Here is a 22,282-nt window from a genome sequence, read left to right on the forward strand (position 1 = left end):
TTAAATGCTACTAGGCATTTTATCAGACACTCTACCATTTTGTGACTCCTCACCTACTCCTCTGGAACATTGTAGCTCACTTCTGCAGTTTATAGCAGTGCTTGGAAGGAAGGTGTGCAGCATGTGATCATCACAATAACCATGACAGAGAAAGTTGAACAGAGAATCTGCATCAAATTTTGCCAAAAGCTTAGCGATACCTGCTCAGAGGCCTACACAAAGTTTTCGAAAAGTTTTCATCATTATCAACACAATCAAGGAGATCTTATACAGCTGAAACCCGAGTGTCTTTTTAGTCAGCTGATTGGCAGACACACATCTCATACCCAAATCCTCAGTGATAAAGGACTGAACTGAACTGTAACTAATCTGCACATCCTCTGATAACTCATGGATGGTGATTTGATGATTTTCCTTCATAGTTGTATGCACATCTGCGATGTTTTTCTCAGTTCTGCTGGTTGCAGGTCTCCCAATATCAACATTTTTTGGCCATCTTGGAAACGTCTGAACCACATGTACACCTGTGTGCAGCTCATACACTCCTCTCCATACACTTTCTGCAACTTTGCGTAGGCCTCTGAGCAGGTATCTCCATGGCAACTTTCTCTGTCATGGTCAATGCAACGATCATACACTACACACCTTCCTTCCAAGCACTGCTGTAAACAGTGGAAGTGGAATAGAACATTAACATTTAGTGCACATGCACAGCAGAGTTCATGGTCAATTTTTGTGAAGCGGCTTTACTCTGCATGCTTTCACTTCCTTACTATGGCAACAGTCTGGATACTTATTGATCAGGCCTCATATGCATATATGGTACAAAAATACAACACAAAGATGAGGTTAAAAAATGAACACAGTGTGTGTGAGTTTGATGCTCAGGAAATGGAAAACAAAGGAAATGTCTTTTACATTTCAAGTATTCACTCTTATTTTGAAAGATAACACAGACAAGGACAGAAAAGGATAGAGAAGGGAGAAATAGAAATATATGTGTATCCAACCATCACAGTGTATGTGTGTGTGCATATATATATATATATATATATATATAAATACAGTGTACATTTAAACACATAAGAGATCACCATAACAGGACATCTGACCTGCTAGAAGGAGTAGTTAAACTCCAAACCACTATTAGGGATAATTTTGAAAGAGAATGAAAAATAAAAACATTTACCCTCTATTTCCTATATACCACTGGTAGCAAAGAAATTTTCTTAATTTTCTTTGCTACCATGGAATTTATCTCTCTCTATATATAGATATTTATGCACACACACATGTATGCATATCTTTCTTTTATTGTTTACTTATTTCAGACATTTGACACTGTAGCTGTGTGTGTGTGTGTGTGTGTGTGTGTGTGTGTGTGTGTGTGTGCATGCTTGTGCACATGTACACACATAACAGCTGTTTAATATTCACTTTTTCATGCTTGCATGGATTAGATGGAATTCATTGCAGCAGGTTTTCTATTTTCACCTGTTTTGGAGCAAGTTATATTTCTCCATGGCCAGACATGTTTTTGTAGAGGATTCGAAATAAATAACACCTCTTGAATGATGGTGATGCTGGTTCACAACAATCGCATGATGTCAAGACAAGGAAATACAAACTCACACACATACACACACTCCACCACACACACACATACCCCATACACACACACATACACACCACATACCATACCCCCACCCATGCACACGTATATCACCCACCTACCTACATCATACATACATGCAACAGGTTTCTTTCCATTTTCATCAACCAAATTCCACTCACAAGGCTTTGGTCAGTCCAGGGCTATAGTAGAAAGCACTAACCCAAGGTACCACATAGTAGAATTGAACCCAAACAGTATGGTTTGAAAGCAAATTTCTTAGCCACACAGCCTTATATATATAACCATACAAACATACACACATGCATAATCACATGCAAACATACATGTGTGTAGATAAGTATGTAGAATATAGTGTAGTTAAGTGCTATATTTCATTTGTAGTGTTAATTCCATGCTCTTCTTTATGTTTAGTCATCTTGACTAAATTTGTGAGCTATCAATTTGTTTTACACAAATAAATTTTCAATGAATTTTAAAAGATGGATCAAAGTACAATTTTTTAATTAACTAAATTAATATTTTTTTGCTTGTTGTTTTAAATATTTTTCTATTATGAACATTTTAAGAGTACTTAAGAAGAACAATCTCTACATAGTTTGTTTTTCCTTTACCATCTAATATTAATGGTCTCAAATCAAAATGGATACAATAATCAAATTAACAACACTTGAGTTGTTTATGCCTCACTGCTGTCATTTTTTTAAAACTAAACACTAAATTAGACTTAATTCAACTTCCCTATTTTTGACTAGCATCATTTCCTGAAGCAAAATACTTTCTTGTGTACTTAATACAACAGAAATTGTAATTAAGCGTTGGCTTTATGAACTAGTTGGTATTAATAAAAAAATTTGTTCTTCTGATCATTCAGAATTGCTAAATGGATGTAATATTACCTTTTCACATTTCAGTAATGAGTTCATATCCTGCTGAGGACATTCTAGTTATCTTTTACTTGCCTTAGCTGAGAGACCTTGGCCTCATTCTCTGTCAGTCACGAGGACAAGTGTTTCAGTTGATATGATCAATGGAACAGCTTGCTTGTGAAATTAATGTGCAAGTGGATGAGCAGTCCACAGACACATGCACCTTAACATAGTTCTCAGAGTGATTCAATGTGACACAGAATGTATCAAGGCTGTCTCCTTGAATTACTGGTACAACTCACTTTTGCCAGCTGAGTGGACTGAGAGGAAGGTTACCAAAACTTCTTAGAAAACAATTTGTCATAGACAAGTGTCTTTTTAAAAAAAGAATATGATTCTGATCAAAATAACTCTTCAGAAACTGGTTATAAAGTCAAATTTGAATCTTTTAGGTTTTAAAAAGAAAACTTTTTTTTCTTTTTTTATATTTTCATTAAGAAACTCATTCACCTAAACCAATCATTAGGATCTATAGCAGTACTCTGAGAGTAACAAGTCTATGGGTCTTACTTTGAGAATAATCTCATTTATAGACTTCAAATGTGCTGTGCTGTGAAGTCATGGTCTTCAATCCTTAGTATATGTTTCAAAGAGGTTTAAATCATTGTCTCATACATCCTAGTTCACCTGACTGTAAATACATGCTATATAGTGAGATAGAATTAATCACTGTAGATGGTTAGGGAACTGTATAGCTTACAAGTGTTTTTATCAATTGACATAATTCTCAAAGATGTTGAGAAGCAACAATCAACCACACCTGCATAGCTTTCAGTTCATTGCCTGTAATCATACATTTGTGGATGTCTCTTAAGACAGTTTTTAAAATTAGTTTGCTATAATTAAGTTAAATATCAAACCCACTAAACTCATACATTCTAATCTCATAAGAATTATGTTACTTTTTTAATCAAAAAGCAATGTCTTGTGCTTAATTTTCTATCTTGCTAGGGTGGTGGATTGGCAGATATGTAAGATCATTGGACCAGATGTCTTGTAATATTTGTTCCAACTCTTTGCATTCTGAATTCAAACCTCACTGTAGCTTTCCTGAGTGGTTGACTCAATCCATCACCTAGTTTAGCATCACCACTTGGCACCTTGGAAGCTTTTAGTGGAGTGCAAGCATTTGGACCAGATCTTTGGTTTGAGGCTATCTCCTCCCCACTCCCACCAATTACAGAAGCTCTGAAAATAATCTTGGACACCACTTTCCTTCTAGGTTAAAAGATAAAAAAAAATGTAAGTTAACTCTTTCCCTCATCAAGAAGCAGGTAGATTTTCTGTGTCAGAGGTATATAATTCAGTCCCACTTGTTAATGGCATGTTCATCCACTGCTTATTATGGGGTATTTTGCCACTCAGTATTCCCTACTCTGAGGTGGGTAAACTTGTATATTAAGAGTAAAGTCTCTTTAAATGGAAACAAATACAACAGCAGTGACACAATATAAAACACGTCTCTCAGTTGGTGGCTGATATGCTATCAATTTGACCATCAACATTCTCAAAATAATTGTGCATTACCTGTTATTGTTTGATAGACAGATCATAGACAATGATTCAGTGTGTGTAGAGGGTGTAGCTAAAGTCAAAGTTTCATATCCAGTCTGTAGCGTTGCAATGTGTCACTTGACCCAGGCATCTGTACTACATTGTAAAGTTAATGAGAGATTTGTTAGCTTACAGAAATTATTTCAGTACCACCAATAATGTATATTCTTGTGAGTTAAGCACTTAAGCCAGAAATACTGCATAGCGCCAATGACAGGACATGAACTATCAATTTAGTATATACTAGGTTGAGGAAAAAGTTTGTGTGCTGTGTTAAAATAATGAACTGAATGAACACATGCACCGCAAAAATATATAAAAAAACCATTATTTCAACACAGCACACAAACTTTTTCCTCAACCTAATATATAATGTGTGTGTGTGTGTGTGTGTGCGATCATCATCAATGTCTATTTTCCAGGAGAGTTGCACCAAGTTCCAGTCTGATCTGGCTTGGTTTCTATGGCTGGATGCCCTTCCTAATGCCAACCATTTTACAGTGTGTGCTGGGTGCTTTCGGTGTGGCATGGCACCACACAAGTGCTTTTATGTGGCATTGGCATACAACTCTTGCAGACCTTGGCACTTCTGTTGTGGAGGATGGGTCTTCTTGCATATGACAAGGTGCCAGGTATTTCAGTTCTTTCTCATCTCATCTCAAAGGTTCAGCATCTGGAGATCGTCTTTCACCACTTTGTCCTGTGTCTCCCTCTTCCACATGTTCCATCCACTTTGAGAGATTGGCACTTCTATATGGAGCTGTCAGCATACATCTACATCACATGACCAGAACAGTGCAGTTTTCTCTCTTGCACACTGCATCTAATTCCTCTTATATCTAACTTCTCTCTCAATACACCATCGCTGTTGAACGTGTACACTTACATTACACATCCAGCAGAGCATACAAGCCTTGTTTACTTTCTAGCATACACATGTCCTCTGCATTCATGGCCCATGTCTCGCTTCCATTGTAGAATTGTTCTTCATATACATGCATCATACAATCTTCTTTTCACTTGGTGAGAGAATAGGATAAAGAAAATTCAGATAGGATAAAGAAAATCTTTATCCTATCTGAATTTTCTTTATCCTATTCTTATTCTAGCTATTACACTTTCAGTACATCCTTCCCCTCTACTAATTTGATCCCCTAGGTAGCAGAAATTATTCACTACCTCTAGTGAGCCTCCAGGGTATATGAGAAAATTAGTTTCCCAGAGTATCTGTGGTTTAGAGAGAGAAAGAGAGAGAGAGAGAGAGACAGAATGAAAGAAAGAAAAGGAGAGAAAGAAAGAAAGAGAGAGAGAGAGAGAGAGAAACAAAAGCTTCTTCCATTGTTGTATCAGAGGAACAGCACATTTTTTTCATGGTATATTTAGGCATGTAGATAAGATCGGATGGGGCCACCACCTCTTCTGAGTATCCACAGATGTTGAACCCAGCACCACAATTACTATTTGCATTGTTATACATACAGACAACTACTAAATATGTGTTATAACGCGTAACATTTTGTCAGATTGCAATAAAATTATGAAGCTTCACTTGGTGCCTATTGCTTTATTGATTTAACTATCAGTAACTTTTTTCTTATGAGTATACCAAGATATAATTACTTGAATTAGTATCCTCCACATTCTGGACTCTATGATGGTATATGTTCTGTTTTATCAGATGGTGAACTTAACTGACCTTTGACTGGTTATATTTCTGCCAAATATATATTCATAGTGATCAGTGATCATTTGTAATTGTATTTGTGTAGTTGTATCTGTAGATTATATCAACAAACCCTCATGAACTACCAATTTGCATCAAACATGACTTTCCTTTCCCACTTTACTCTAGCTATATTTTAGTATAAAGGAGCTATCATATGTCTGCAAAACTGCTGCTTCTTACCACTTACTGCTGCTGATTGATGGGGGAAGTAGTGACACTCACAGCTTACAACATGAAAAATAGCAACAACGAAAATTCTAAGTCCTCAACTGAATCTGTCCTTCATCAACACTTTATTATTGATTTCTTACATAGGCCCAAGGCATTTGATCAATAGAGTAGGTGAGATGTTGTGACCTTCAAGCAGTTTTTGAGGCTGTAAATGAAATGATATTACTTTAATTGAAAATTGAAACTGGGTCATACATTCAGCTTTATTTCTCTTGTACCATTGAATCAATCACCCAGTTGGATTACTTAGGCCATTGAATAAAGCAAAAATAAAATGATTTCCCTTTTCCTACACCTAAAAACTATCAAGCATTTTTTCAATGATTAAATTGCTTCTCTCTTTCATATAGGTTCCATCTAATATATTTACAGTCATAAGATGCTATAGCCATCATAGCAAATAACTACATGCAAGAGTAATAATTTCCACAAACCACTATTATGTCTTGCTGATATCCGTTTTATATCATATCAAGAGTTGCTTTGATATGCAAGGGATTTAGCTGTTCTACTTAGGGAACCAAATGATTGCTTTAAAACAATAATAGAAGTAGAAACACTAAAATGTTCTACTTTGGAAAAGCATTATAACATTGTGTGCATTGATACTTCAAAGAATTACTCTGTTGACTCTGTCAAGGAATTACACAAGATTCTTTGCATTTTGTTATATTTCTGCACTAAGTATTTTGGTCAACATTTTGGATTCATCATAGTTTTGACCTTTTTTTTTAATTCTATTTCCTAGAATAACTCTAACCACTCTAACCATTGATTCAATGTATAGAAAGCCAAACCAATAGATGAACCTGGCTTTAAAATTGAATACTCAACAAAATAGTGCTATTTAAAAAGAGTGTATCCATCCAATATGAAAACATTTAGTACCACCATTTAGCTACCACAGAGTTGTGTTTATCTCCATCTTTTCTGGTGTTGCTATTATGGTCTTTGCTTCTATAAGGTTTATGACTATATACTACTTTTACTGAAGCTCACCTGCCTCACTTATCTCCCTTCCTTTTGTTACCCTTATTAAATTTTTGTTTCTAGTCCCAGCTCTAGAAATTTTACCCACAAGTACCTGTAAAAGCTATATGCACTACTTTTCTTCCATAGACTAATTAAAAAAAAACTTATTCACTTTTTCCTTTTTCTTGTTTTTTTTCTTTAAATTCTATTTCTTATTAAAACAATCAAAATTCTATTTCTTATTAAAACAGACAAAAATTTATTTCCATTAAATTCAGTCTGATAACTTGTTTTCTTTTTTGCATCTAACCTTTCAGTTATTCACTTGACGCTAGTATATGCATTTTATATTTGCAACTGCTGCTGTGGCTGTATCTTTGCTGGGATATTAACATATAAATCTGAACAGAAAGCTTTCACTTGGAATAATTTTTTTTATGTTCCTCTTCTACTATCAATGTATAGAATAACTTTTTATTATTTTCATTGGGAGGGTGGATTTTTATCTTTTTACAGAGATTTCACTATTATGTCGTTAAACAAAAATTCTTAACATTGCTTCATCCTTTGTTGTTTCTATTATAAGTTCAACATTTACAAATCACCACCTAATTTAGTATAAAATTACCATTTACTCTTCATAGTTTACCAATTTATCTTTCCAATATTTGATAGTTTACTAGATAAATAGCTGTCATTATTGGCTTTAGTCTTCTTATCCTAACATATTATCTATGTATCGGCTCTCTCTCTCTCTCTCATACACACACACACACACACACACACACACATATGCACACATATACATGTTAAATAATTATTTCTTTTACTTGACTGTTGATGGTGAACAGAGAAATGCTCCCAGTAAGTAGAGTTTACAAAATGGTTTCAATTCCTCACTGAGCTTTTTCATTTCGGTGGAATCATTAATGACACTGAAAAATCATGAACATCATGCAATTTTTACTTCCTATCATCATCATCATTATTTAATGTCCATTTTCCATGCTAGCATGGGTTGGACGGTTTGACCGGGGTCTGGTAAGCCATGGAGGCTGCACCAGGCTCCAGTCTGATTTGGCAGTGTTTCTACAGCTGGATGCCCTTCCTAACGCCAACCACTATGTGAGTGTAGTGGGTGTTTTTTACTTGCCACCAGCACAGGGGCCAGAGCAGGCTGGCAAATGGCCATGATCGGTTGGTGCTTTTATGTGTCACCGACATGGACGCCAGTCAGGTGGCGCTGGCATCTGCCACGTTTGGACGGTGCTTTTTATGTGTCACCATCACGGGTGTCTTAACTACAATTTCCATTTGAATTTTTATTTTGATGTTGATCTACTTGACTCAATAGGTCTCCTCAAGAACAGCGGGTCACTCTACAATCCAAGGTTAGCACAGCAGGCCATCATTTCATTTGTTGGGTCTTCGAAGTCACAGTATATCTCCAGAGGTCTCGGTCTTTCGTCATAGCCTCTGTGAGACTCAAAGCACAAAGGTCATGCATGACCACCTGGTCCCATGTCTTCCTAGGTCTACCTCTACCCCGGATTCCTTCAACAGTTTGGGAGTGGCACTTCTTCACACATCTCTCCTCATCCATCCGTAGTACATGACCATACCAACACAATCGTCTCTCCTGCACACTGCATCCAATGCTTCTTATGCCCAACATTTCTCACAGGGCGCTTACACTCTATCATGCATGGACACTGACATTACACATCCAGTGGATCATGCTAGAAACAATTTCTGCACCCCGTTTACATCTAAGGTCTTGTATACTAAATCAAACCAAAAAGATAAAGAATAAGTATTTATCACATCCATTAGTACAAAACAGTGAATGTCTGTACTTTTGATAATCAGCCATATACATCAAAGAATTGTCAGACCTAATTAATTTATAGGAAATTGGTGTTAGTATGACATCAGCAGTGTAAGTGAAATAAAAAAGTTGTACAATTTGGAATGAAAACCAAGCTGGGATAAGAGACAAGCTTCTGAGAAGAATACTTCCAACTCACCATGACATAACCAATTTGTAAGAATAATCATCACAGCTTCAGTTCATGAATATTATATCAATGAATGTTAGAAACTATAATTCTGTTATTTCCAAAAAGTTAGAAACCAATATTATGTCAATGAGAATTCCATCATGTTTTGTATGTATGTCCATCTTACAGTGTCTGTGTTTTCTCTTAGATTCAGTATTCATTTTATTGAAGGTAGTGAACTGATAGAAATGGTTGAGGACCAGAGAAGATTACTTGCACAGTTTATTTTCATTTCATTATGTCCTTGAGTTCAAATCTAACCTGGATCGACTTTGCCATTCATTCCTCATGAATCAATATAGTAAATTCCAAACATGTGAGGATAAATTCTGTTGGCTGTATCCCACTTCCACTAATAAACATATGGCTTTGTACTGATGTAAGAAATTCTTAATTTTATTTGACTAGCACTGGTCTTTTTTCAACCATTCTATGTATGCTTGCTTTTGAATAATATAATTTCATTTTCTTTTATCATCATTATCATCATTTAGCATTCATTTTCCACGTTGGCATGGGTTGGACAGTTCAGCAGGAACTGGCAAGTCAGAAGACTGCATCAATCTCTGATATCTGCTTTGGTATGGTTTCTATGGCTGGATGCCCTTCTTAATGCCAACCACTTTACAGAGTGTATTGCATGCTGTTTATGTGGCACCAGCACCAGTGAGGTTGCCAAGTAACTTGCAAGACAAGTCTCTGCAACTAAGGTGGGAGTAATATTGAGGGAGAGAAAAAGGACTTTTACAATAGAAGGGAAACATGGCTACCTCAGATGGGAAGAGAGTGGAAAGAGAGAGAGAAGAGTGAGAGAGAGGAGAGAGAAAAGATGATGAAGATGTAATAGGGTGGCCATTTACCCAAGATACAGCAAGGTGTATATAATGAAGTGGAGCCAAGACTGGAGAGAGCAAGTGGGTTGCTGAGTTCAAGAGATTGCAAAAGGAGAGTGGTAGATAGAGTGAGGGAATGTAATGAGTGAGCACAAGTAGAGGGAGGGGATATTAGGAAGATATAATGTAAGGAAGAGATACCACAGGGACTTATTATGTGGAGGTAGGTACATGAGGAAGAGTGAAGGAGGATAGAGCAGAGGGGTGGGGAGGGAGCTGTGGGAGAGATTTGTTTGGGAGGCAGACTGTGTGCAGGAGAGGAAGGGCATGGACATAAAGGACATGCCTTTATGACCTCGATTTTACTTAGCTGGACATGTTTTCTGAAGCACAGCAAATTACCAATTGTCTCAGTCCTTTGTCCTCTCCTCTGTGAGACTCAACATTTGAAGATCATTTCTCATCACTTCATTTTCCATGGCTTCCTGGGTCTTCCACTTCCACAGGTTTCCTCCACATTTAGAAATCAGTACTTCTTTATGCAGCTGTCCACATCCATGTACATCACATGACCATACAAGTGCAGCTTTCTCTCTTTCACACTACATTTGATTCCTCTTATGCCTGATTTTTCTCTGAAAACATTTATATTTGTCATACATGCAAACTAACATTGCACATCCAATAGAGCATGTTGGCTTCATTCCTTTCAAGCTTTTACATGTCCTCTGCAGTCACAACCCGCGTTTCACTATAATATAGTATAACTGACCTTACACAGGCATCCTACAATCTGCCTTTCATGTTTAGAGAGAAGCTCTTTGCTACCAACAAAGGTAATAGCTATCTGAACTTTGCCCAGCCAATTCAGATAGCTGGGCAAAGTTCAGATAGCTTTCAGAACAACCTCCTCTGCTACTAATTTGATCATCTACGTAATGGAAACTATGTGCTACATCTAAGGATCTCCTGGATATTTGAGGAAGTTTGAAATTACTTTATCTTACATATAATCTGTTCTTGCCACTAGCTACAGGAATAATGTTCACATAAAAAGCACAGTCAATTACTTCAACCTTAAAATATTACTAATACTTAACTTTTTGGTTCTGGAAGAATGTAAGTCAACCCTAGTCAGGTTTGAAGTCAAAACATAAAGTGATAAATTCAGACATTAAATTTGCTGTTCTTCTCTCTTCAATCAATTCACTTCTGTCAGCTCCAAAGATTCATTTATTTGTATAGCTGTTAATTAAATCACTTACTTGAGCAATTATACAAGGTTATTTGAGAAAAAACACCTAACAACCTAACAAATTGGTATCAGATTTCATAGGATCACAAACATTGAGACAAGAGATAAGATAATTTTTCATATACTAAATATTAAGTTTCCTGGCAAATACATGAAGTAATGAAAAATTAGACAAGTTAGAGGACATTGCAATATGCAATGTTATGCAGAAGGAGAACATATTTCATCTATGCCTATTTTGCTCAATTACTCACATTAAAAGCAAACATATTAGATTGTTCTCTTATATTTTGACATATTCTTACGTTTCTATGCTTTTTGTAAAATGGAGCTAAATCACCATAGAAAATCTAATAATCAATAAATAATTATGCACAATCCAGCGTGTAATAGAAAATCTAAGATAAATTCAAAGTAAACTACAAATTATTTAATTCTCACCACCAACAAATGCATGATAGGTAAATCAGTCTTTGCCAATATAGCAAAATTCTAGTTTATAATAAGTTTAAATAGAAATTTGTGGTAAGCATTCTGTGTATGCAGGGAATGAGGGAATACATATCTTCTGATGAGGCAATCTCCTTTATTTTTCCAGCATATGAAGAGAATAGCAAGATGTATGCAAATCCTTAAATTTCTACTGTGCAAGGTTTGGCATCTTTAGTTTGACTACTTCCAGTTTGTCTTAGGTTTCCTAATACAAGCTGTGTTATGTATGTATGTGAATGTGTGTGTGTGCATGCATATGTGCATGGATGCACTCACTTTATTTTGCTGCCCATCCTTTTAAATTGCTTTAACAGAATCTATAATGTTTTCACTATTATGGATTCAGGCAGCAGCTTTGAAATTGAAAGTTAGCTAATGAACTACAGTGTTTAAAGATAACATGGCTGTATGTTGCAACCATCTTGTAAACAGATATGAATTTGAAATTGTTAAGGTGAAATTTATAAGAATCAGTACAGACAAACATTAAATTACTTTGTTTGTGTTTATATTCTTCCTTATCAGTCAGCTTTGTTATCAAAAGTATCAACAGATTTCAGAATCTACTTAGTTTAATCATTGAAAAACCATAGAGTGAAGTTATAGGATAAGAAATAATTAGTGAGGAATGAAATAGGATTTGTTGTTATTGATCTCAAGGTCCGCTTTGATCCATGATGAAAGGCATTCCAACTGTGATCAACCTGTTTCTCTTAAAACATATTGTATCTAGAACTACATTATCCAATCTGTTCTTCCTTTAGCAGGTGATGATATAAATTTGAGAGACAAGGTGTGCAACATTGAGATTATCTGTATATCAGAAGTAACTGATAATCTATATATGTATACATATATACATATGTATGTATGTATGAGAACACGAACTTTGCTTGTACTGATATGTAATACATGCTTGATGAAGAATTGTTGCAAGTAAACAATAGAGAGTTGATGAGAAAAAAATGCATTGAATTAAAACATGGGCAGAAGTAATTACAATAAAGTTTGCAAGGTTTTTCATGTGAGAAAATGTAAGATCAAAGAGTATGAAAATGTATTAAAGATCTGTCCAACCCAGAGTTGCTTGATAAAGCACTAATTAAATTATTAATGATAAAGAGTTCTTCTACACTTTCTTCTTTCTCACCTCAGTGTTTTTTTTTTATTTTTCCAACACCCAGCTTTCTTCTTCTTCTTCTTCTTCTTCTTTTTCTTCTTCTTTTTCTTCTTCTTCTTCTTCTTCTTCTCCTCCTCCTCCTCAGCAATTATGTATGTGTGTGTTTGTGTATATTTTTTATGCTTTTGTGTGTGTGTGTTTGTGTATATATATTTATGTTTGTGTGTGTGTGTTTGTGTACATATTTTTTTTTCTCTAGTTTCAGCTCAGAGCTGCGGCCATGCTGATGCACCGCCATTATGTTTGTGTGTGCATTTGTGTATGTGTTTATGTAGAAGTATGGTTGTGTCGTTAAGAAGTTTATTTCCCAATCACATGGTTTTGGGTTCAGCCCCACTCTGTGATATCTTGAGCAAGTGTTTTCTACCATTGCTCTTGGACATGTTTCGCTCTTATTAGCCTTTCTCAGTACCTCAATAAAGTACATCATACTCAGTTGGCAAGAGGAAGAGTGGTTAAAATATATGTACAGAAGTAGAGGGGCTGTTGAGATGCTGGTTATGAATATAAATATTATGGTTGATGTAAAGTTCCTCAGGAGAGTGTTTATTAAATACAAATAATATGGTAGTTTCTTATTCTTCCCTCTAACATAGCCTTTCTTTCCCTTTCATATACCACATGCACATGCATGCATGCAAACACACACACACATGCACACACACTCCCTGACTCACACTAATTGTTTAGGTCAGTCCAGTTGTCAATCAATAAACACCACACAATGATTATTGTTTAAAGCCATCACTTCACTATTGAAAACGTGGTCGATACATTCACCTCTTGAGCTTTTACACTGTAATTATCTTCAACAATATGCACAATAACTTAGCACAAACGTTACAGTAAACACATTTCCCTTCTGTATTCAGTTGTGAAATGAACACATTTTGATCAACTTTTTGAACATACTGCTGCTATAATTGTTAATCTGTGTCTATGTAATTCTGTCTAGTTATAATGAGTTTCTTCATTTTATGTCAGTAACCTGCTTGGTCGTAGAAGCAAAGTAGAAGCATTATCTTTTCATACAGTGAATATTTTTCTTTGGTAAATCAGTGTGAGGAGCATCACCACTCTCACTAATCTGTAAACTTTTAAACTCATTGCTATAGACTAACAGACTGCTCTTTGGATATAGAGTTCAGCAAGGTAGAGATGTAAAATAACATAGCTGAGTGAATAGAGTATTGGACTCCTCATCAACTGAAATTCACATTTTGTTTTTGTTATTTTTGTGTGGTTTAGCTTTCTTCAAATACTCCTATGATCAAAGCATTTCAGTAATGATTAACTTTTGTTTAAATCAGTTGGTCCAGATATGAGAGAGATTTATCTGCTATTCCTAACAAGATAAAATTATCATGTAGACATTCCCCCATTTACTCAAAAGGGATTTTATTGTGTTTCTGGGCAAGACATTTTATTCTGCATTACCTATTTCACTTAACTGACAGGAGTATATACCATATCAACTGGGAATATTACTTGCAATACATCAGCAATCTATCTAGGGAGGTATTTATCTCTCAACTACTTCACAATATGTGACTAGTAACTTGGGCACCAGTTCAAAATTTACCCTTGGAACATAGGGAACGTTTAAATACATATTAAACTTACCACAGTCATCTGAACTGTTTAAATGTAATGTGCCTTTTGAACAGATCTTTGAAGATTTTCTTCAAGTAGGGTATTTAAGATAAATCAGCCTCACACAATTCTCTCTACTAAAGTGTAGTATTCTTATGTGTACTAAGCTATACACATAGGAGCACTGCACTCTAGCAAAATACTCATCAATTATCGTTTACTCCTGTAAGCAAATAAACTCTGTTATGTCTTGTTATATGTTAAGTCAGTAGGCTCCATCTTTATGATCACAGAAATATTTGAATGAAGCTCTGCAAGCTAATAAAAGACTTATCAAAAATACATTCCTTATGCAGTAAGCTATGCTTCTCCATAGTACCTACTTATTATTGGGAAACATAAATTGGTTTACCATGAGGATGCAGAAAAGTCTAATGTTTCAAGCAGTGCATATTTATATCATGGGACTCTAGACCATCCAAATAAATATTTTTACTGGGAACACTGAGATAATTAGTTACTCATTACTAACATTTATAGTGAAAATTGCTACTACTATCATCATTGCAATCATGTAACAATCACATCAGTGTTGCTTAACCAACCTTTTAACTTGTAAACTATCAATTCAACCAATTGACACTGAGTTATAGTGACTCCACTGTAGACTTCACACACACATACACACACACACTTACATGCATATATATATATATATTTATATATACACACTATGAAGTTGCAATATTTTCACCAATTTCCCAGTCATGCTCTTTATCTACTATGCTGCTGTCAACTTTAATAGCTGGTTCTTTGTGGGGCTAGCATGAAGTAGCCCCTCTTTAACCTCTGTATTCAGCAGATTCGCATCATAACACTTCCACACCACTTTCTTCTCTTCTATATTGATGGCAAATATACTTTCATCATTCCAGATTTTCTTCTCACCAATGATATCTCGGTTCTCTTTCACACGATGTCTCACAGTCTGTAACATTTCATGCCTCTGATCTTCACATTGCAAGACATGTGTAAATTTCTTCATTTCTGCTTCACCCTTTGCCAGATATATCTGTCAACTAATTACCCTTCTGCCATTTGGTGATGCTCCCTACTACCATCTTCCTTCAGGTTTTCCAAGCCTGTCTCTTAGCCTTTACTGCCCTCTCAACCATACCATTCCACCATCATGTTACTTCCTTCAGCTAGCACTTTGCTCCAGTCACATGTGTAATCTGTAGTTACAGCAAGTTATTTTGTAGAAATTCTCCATTTTCTTCTATGCATTTTACATGTATATATATGTAAATGTATGTATGTATGTGTGTGTATATATATATATATATATATATATATATATATATATATACACACACACACATTCTCTCTCTTTCTCTCACACACACATACATGTATTTTAATTAGCAGTAGGTTATAAAAGCCAAGTTTTATGCACAACACTTAACAAAGTTGGTAAATGCCACATACCAAAACTATGTATGTATATATGTGCGTGACTGTGTGGTAAGAAGCTTGCTTCCCAACCACGTGGCTCTAGGTTCAGTCCCCCTGTGTGGTACTTTGAACAAGTGTCTTTTACTATTGCCTTAAACTAACCAAACCTTCAAGTGGATTTGGTAAACAAAAACCAAATGAAGCCTTTTTTTGTGTATGTGCACACACACACACACCTCTCTCTCTCTCTCTCTCTCTCTCTCTCTCTCTCTCTCCCTATATATATATATACACATATATATATATCATCATCATCTTCATCATCATCATTTAACATCCACTTTCCATGCTGGCATGGCTTGGACGGTTTGACTGCAGACTAGCAAGCCAGATGGCTATACCAGGCTCCAATCTGATCTGGAAGAGTTTCTACAGCTGGATGCCCTTCTTAATGCCAACCACTCCGAGAGTGTATATATGTATATATATGTATATGCATATGTGTGCATATTATTGTCTCCTTGCCTTGACATTGTATGGTTGTTGTAAATGAGCATCACCATCATGCAGTTAGTGTCCTTCATTTATAATATTCTATGAATACATGTCTTGTTGTGGAGAAATATTACCTTACTTGGAAACAGGTGAGGATTGGTGGCAGGAAAGGCATCTAGCGATAGAAAACCTGCTACAACAAAATATATATATATATACATGTCATTATTTATTTTTGTATATGTTATATTATTTATTTTATATTATTTATTTTTGTATATGTTAAACTTAAATATTGACTTGGATAGTCATGACAAATCGTTAGAATAAAAAAGCCAGCACCAAGTAAAACATAAACCCACATCACATGGAAAGCAATTTGGTACTTTTGCTAATTGTGTTATTATCTTTCAAATAATTTTTGCATCAAATATATTACCATAAATATCTACCAGTTATTTATCTTTTTAAATATTTTCATTTATTCATATTTACAGATCAGCCTCACCATACAATGGCTTTATGATACTCAATCGCCTTGAACCAAATAATCTTATTGAACCAATCACCAAGGATTTAGAGTTTCAGCTTCATGATCCATTTTTGCTTTACCGGACTGCTAATGGTATGTTCTATCTTCATTTTTAGTTGCTCATACTTATACTAACTGCTGAACCTATGGTAAATTAACTCTACTGTTTGACTGAATGCTTTGACCATTGGATGGATTACTTAATATGGCAATCAACTGCACTGACTTTTGAATGCCTTGTAATTTTATGTACTTGCAGGCTGAATGGTCGGGTGATTGACTTAACTTAATAGTGAATGCTGTAACGATTTATTGAACTGGCTGCTGAATGCTAGGGCAATTGCTGAACTGGCTACTGAATGTTACACTTGGCTAGACCAGTCGTTAAATACTCTATTATTCTTGTTATTGTTTAGCCCAGATCAAGGAGACCTATAATGAAAGACATTCCAGCCATGAACATCTGGCCTTTGTTTTTATCAAAACTGTATTTAGGACAATATCCTCCATTATTTCCCTCCTTTGTTTGTTTGTTTTAAGACAATAAGGTGTGATTTGATGAAAACGATAAGGTGAGAATTGTGGTTGAATGACCATGTAAAGGCTCTCTCATGGGCTTGTTAAATGCCTTGTTATTTGTAATGGCAGCATTAGTAGGAGGGGCTTCTTTGGCAAACAAATGATAGCTTCATAATAGAAATGTTGGAAATTTAACAGATTTTCATTTGATAGATATTTCGTTGTTATACATTTTAATAGGCCTATTTATTACCTTTATTATAGCTATTCTGTATCTCATGAACTATCAGTTTTATATCTTAAATAATCTGCTTTGGGTGGATAAAACTGCCAATATTTCAAAAGCTAGAAATTTCACAAAAACATATTTTCTCTGCAAGATAGTAAATGTGGGATCAATATATGAGACTGATAATCTGTTTGACTTGAAGTTAACAGATAAGTTATAGATTTTGATAAAATATTTTGAGCATTCTGCATATGTACATACAGTGACCCAAATCCAATACAGATCAAAGATTGTAAGCCAATGTTGTTTCTTGACATTTTAAAAGTAAACTATATGATACAAATTTTATCACATACGCCTTATATTTGGCACTCAACTATTGCATGATGCTTTCCAATTTTTACAAATAAAAAAAGAAAATTGTAGGGTCCATATCTTTGTGCATGTATACTATAAGCTTGCCGCTAATTAAATCTGTCTGTTTACAATTCCATCTGTAGCTGTTTCAATTTACTTGCACTGCTAATGCCATTAGGAAATACATGTATTTTACAGTTTCTGTTTCCCTGAAGTTAGAAAGTCAAATCATGTGTTGATAAATAATATATCTGGTCATGAAAAGTCAAGCAATTGACTCTATTGCAGTGGCATATATATAACTAGATTTCTCTTGGCTTAGAATAACAATTTCCGTTTGATTCAGTGATTCCTCCATATGTTGATGTCTTTGATAACTGAGTGGAAAAGGGGAGGGTTTTGTTGTTGTATCTTGCATTCTTTATGTTTTTGGGGTTTCCTTTTTTTCAACTTATTCATTTGACTTTAAAATGTCCTTTCTGCTGTTAGAATGATACCAGTCAATGTGATTCTGAACTTCATTTTCCTATGTCTCAATTGTCAATTACAGCCATTTTGTCTCAATTACAGCCATTTTGAAAATTGACTTTAGTTGGTCTTTGTAATTGTGGAAAGGACATCCTTGATATCTTATTTTTCTTGGTAGTTAATTCACTGAAAAGGATTTGATGAAGAAATCTGTCTTCTTTCATTCTAGCCACATGTACTAATCATAGTATCTGGTGTTTTATTATGACTGATTTTATGTTTTGACTGTTAGCTTTTTCTTGGACAGCATTGTTGATTATGTAGTCTTCTTATGATTGGTGTTCCAATCATAAAGTGTTTGTTTCACAACCATAAATTAATGTTGAGATGATTTTTGAGTTATATGTTCATTCTTAAATAATTGTTTTGCTAGTTTATTGACTGATCCAATTTTCCATTCCACATCCTTTTTAAAGTACATTTGTTGAAAAGAAGATCTCCACTTTCTATATATATAAGTGTGTGTGTCTCTTTGTGTTTATCACTTCCTTTGCTTAATGACCTATGTTGGTTTAATCATGTCTCTGTAACTTAATGGTTCATACACACACACAAGTAAGCACATAGATGCAAAACAAGGTAGAAAAATACTACTTGAATACCAAAGATAGAGTAGTATACTATTTTTAAAAAAAAACAAAACAAATCTTGTACATATATGTATATTTATGTATATATGCACTCACACATACATTTGGTGCAATTTAAAATTTAAATCTCTCTCTCTCTCTCTCTCACACACACACACACACACACACACACACACACACACTCACTCACTCACACACACACTCACTCACACACACACACACACACACACACACACACACACACACACACACGTGCGCATGCACACACGCACACACACAGTATTTCATACGTTTTCTTTTTTATACATTCAACTATATACGTTCAGATACAGCTGTGCCTGTATTTTCTGAATTTACTCAATTTTTTATATTTTCAGTGCTGTTTAAAAGTATTTATTTCTGTTCTAATATATTTTGGTGACAGAAATAACTTTAAACAGTTGAAACTTATAGTTTGTTCCAGTGTGTAAATGACTTGGCATTACATTTTAAAACTATATGGCGATGTCAACTCCAAGCATTGATATGTAGTCCAATACCAAATTTAGTGCTCAATCTTTTATATTCTTTCCAAGTGTATATAATTGTTATTCTCTTAAGTGAGTCAGTCAAAAAGAAAGAACAATCAATTATGTGAAAACATGCTGGATCATTTCTAGTTTTCTTTTGGGTTTAGCATCATATTGGGGAATAGGACTGACATCAGTAACCCAGCTGGCTGAGACTGGATGTTACACAAACACACTCACTCAGGCATGTGCACGTACATACATGCATGCACATGTGCGTGTGACCATGTCAGGTACAGCTAGAAAACTAAAACCTGTATAAAAAATGCGTGTTTGTACACATATGCACACACATACCATACAACACAGAGTCTGTTGTTTTAGAGTGGGATTAGTAAAATGAAGATGATTGAAAAGTCAATTTTTTTTATTATGTAATCACATGGCTTCAGAGTTATATCTATAGAGAACAGAGATAGTGCAACATTCTTCCATTTTCCAAATGTAATAATATGAAATGGAATACTTTCATCCAGAAAAGGAATAAGATGTCCAGGTTAATGAAATACATCATATAACTATACTTGTCATTCGTTGTCTTTGATGTTATGACAGAGACTATATGATTTATTTCATTATACTTTCTAATGATGCAGTTTTTGCAAGGGGTGGGAACTATAGACATTTTTTTTAGTTTACTCTTTTTTATTGGTTTCTTCTGGGGGAAATGGTTGTAGGCCCTCTGAGACTCATGATAGAGATATGTTTGATATTCCTCTTAAACTGTTGCAAGCTGAAGTTTGCAGAAAAAACATGTAGAAAGAAGGAATTCCAGAGAGTCTACTTTCTGAAGAGGAAGAACTAATTAATGCTGGACCTGGAAAGATACAATAATGGTAATGAGAGGAGAAGGAAGTCAGTGTGTCAGGATTGCTTGAGTTGATTGGCACAAGACTAGCTAGCTAGTAGAAACCACTGTAGTAATGGTACAAAATGCAGAGAGAGAGAGAGAGAGAGAGAGATGGAACGGATAACATGTCCGTAGGACAGAATTTGAAGTATGTTTGCTTAGCAAATTCATGCCAGTGCATCTGGTGGCCTATCTCTGAATGCAGTCTCAGATATCTGTGTATAAAAGCAGCAGCAGCACCATGCCAGATGTGGAAACAGTATTCTATTGAGCTTTGAGCTTTATAGAAAGTTAGTAGCTGGTGGAGGATGAAGTATATTTTTACTCTGAAGAGAATCAAGTTGTGAGGAAGCCAGCTTTCTGGCTTGTGGATCAATTGTCAGGATCAGATTTGTTGTTAGCTGATCCTAGTTAAAAAATTATATAGCATGAAAATAAATTAGATTATTGAAAATATAACAGTGTAGTTTACAACTGTAGGTAAACACTGGAGCATGCACAGTGTAATTGATAAATTTCAGTGTTTTGTTAGGTTGCATTCTAAACTCAAATTTTTTTCTTGAATCTTATGCTATTTTATTCTTCCTAGAATCACTTCTTGACAGAAAGTTTTCTATGTTTCCTTATTTGAATTGGTACACAAAAGTTGCATGAATCAGTACTTCCAATGTGCTGGCTATACAGAGAAATTTACCAACAGATATATCCATGAAGTAAGATAAATGAATTGTTTAGATGATTCATTAAATGTAGTTCACATTTTCAATTATATAGGTTATCCAATTAGTACTGGAAAAGTTGTACTTAAAGAATATTGGTAAGATTAAGAAAGGAGTGGAAGAAATTCAGCTTCTTGCAACTTTCTTTGGCAACAGGGTTTCCTTCTTTTCTCTCTCTCTCTCTCTCTCTCTCTCTCTCTCTCTCTCTCTCTCTCTCTCTCTCTCTCTCTCTCTAAAAAGTGAAGTGTATGAAACATATTAAGGAGTGTCATGCTACATTATTATGAGACATATGCAATGAATATGGATGAGTTGCAACAGTTGAAGAGAATTTAGACAAGCATAACTTATTTACTATTAAATATATATATATAGCTTAGACATACAATAGGTCACACTTGCTTGAATCTTCTATCTATCATTGAAGCATGTGGCTTAGTGGTTAGAGTGTTGCAATCATAAGATTGTGGTTTCAGTTCCTAGACTGATCTTGTTCCAATAAATTCAGCAGGCAAAAATGAGTAATCTTGCAACTGACAGGCATCCCATTCAGTAAGGGAGTATATATGCCACAGAATCTGGAAAACCTGCACTTTGAGCCAATGGCTCAAGAAGGACCTTTGATCCTTTTTTTAATTATCTATCTGTGTGTGTGTGTGTGTGTGTGTGTGTGGTGTGTGTGTGTGTGTGTGTGTGTGTGTTCAAACATAAGAAAAAAGCACACAATGTGCTTAGAGTTTATGTTTTATTTCTATAACAGTTTCACTCAAAATTGCATAACTTAAAGTTTCACTGAAATGCGGAAAACACTCTTGGTCATTTGGATGCTTACTTCTAAATAACAAGGATTTCACAACTTTAAAGTTGGTTGTCATCGGATGATGGGTAAAGCTTATTCTTATTAGATGTTTCAGACCACATAGTGTGATTGGTAGCTGCCAGCTGAGGCTACCTGCTAGCACATAGAGGTTGCTAATGACT

The 22,282-nt window shown here is 35.1% G+C and overlaps 1 protein-coding gene across 8 annotated transcripts in view; it reads left to right on the forward strand.

Annotated features, from left to right (window-relative positions):
- LOC115209960 (mRNA-decapping enzyme 1A-like) overlaps positions 1–22,282 on the forward strand; it is a 369,797-nt gene that overhangs the window by 286,634 nt on the left and 60,881 nt on the right. For all 8 annotated transcript variants that reach the window (XM_036501427.1, XM_036501426.1, XM_036501425.1 and 5 more), the window contains one exon: positions 16,906–17,033. In XM_036501427.1, the coding sequence (XP_036357320.1) occupies positions 16,906–17,033 (128 nt within the window). The remainder of the gene's footprint in view (positions 1–16,905; positions 17,034–22,282) is intronic.

The sequence above is a fragment of the Octopus sinensis genome, linkage group LG3, assembly GCF_006345805.1.
Source record: "Octopus sinensis linkage group LG3, ASM634580v1, whole genome shotgun sequence".
In the NCBI taxonomy this organism is placed as follows: Eukaryota; Metazoa; Mollusca; class Cephalopoda; order Octopoda; family Octopodidae; genus Octopus; species Octopus sinensis.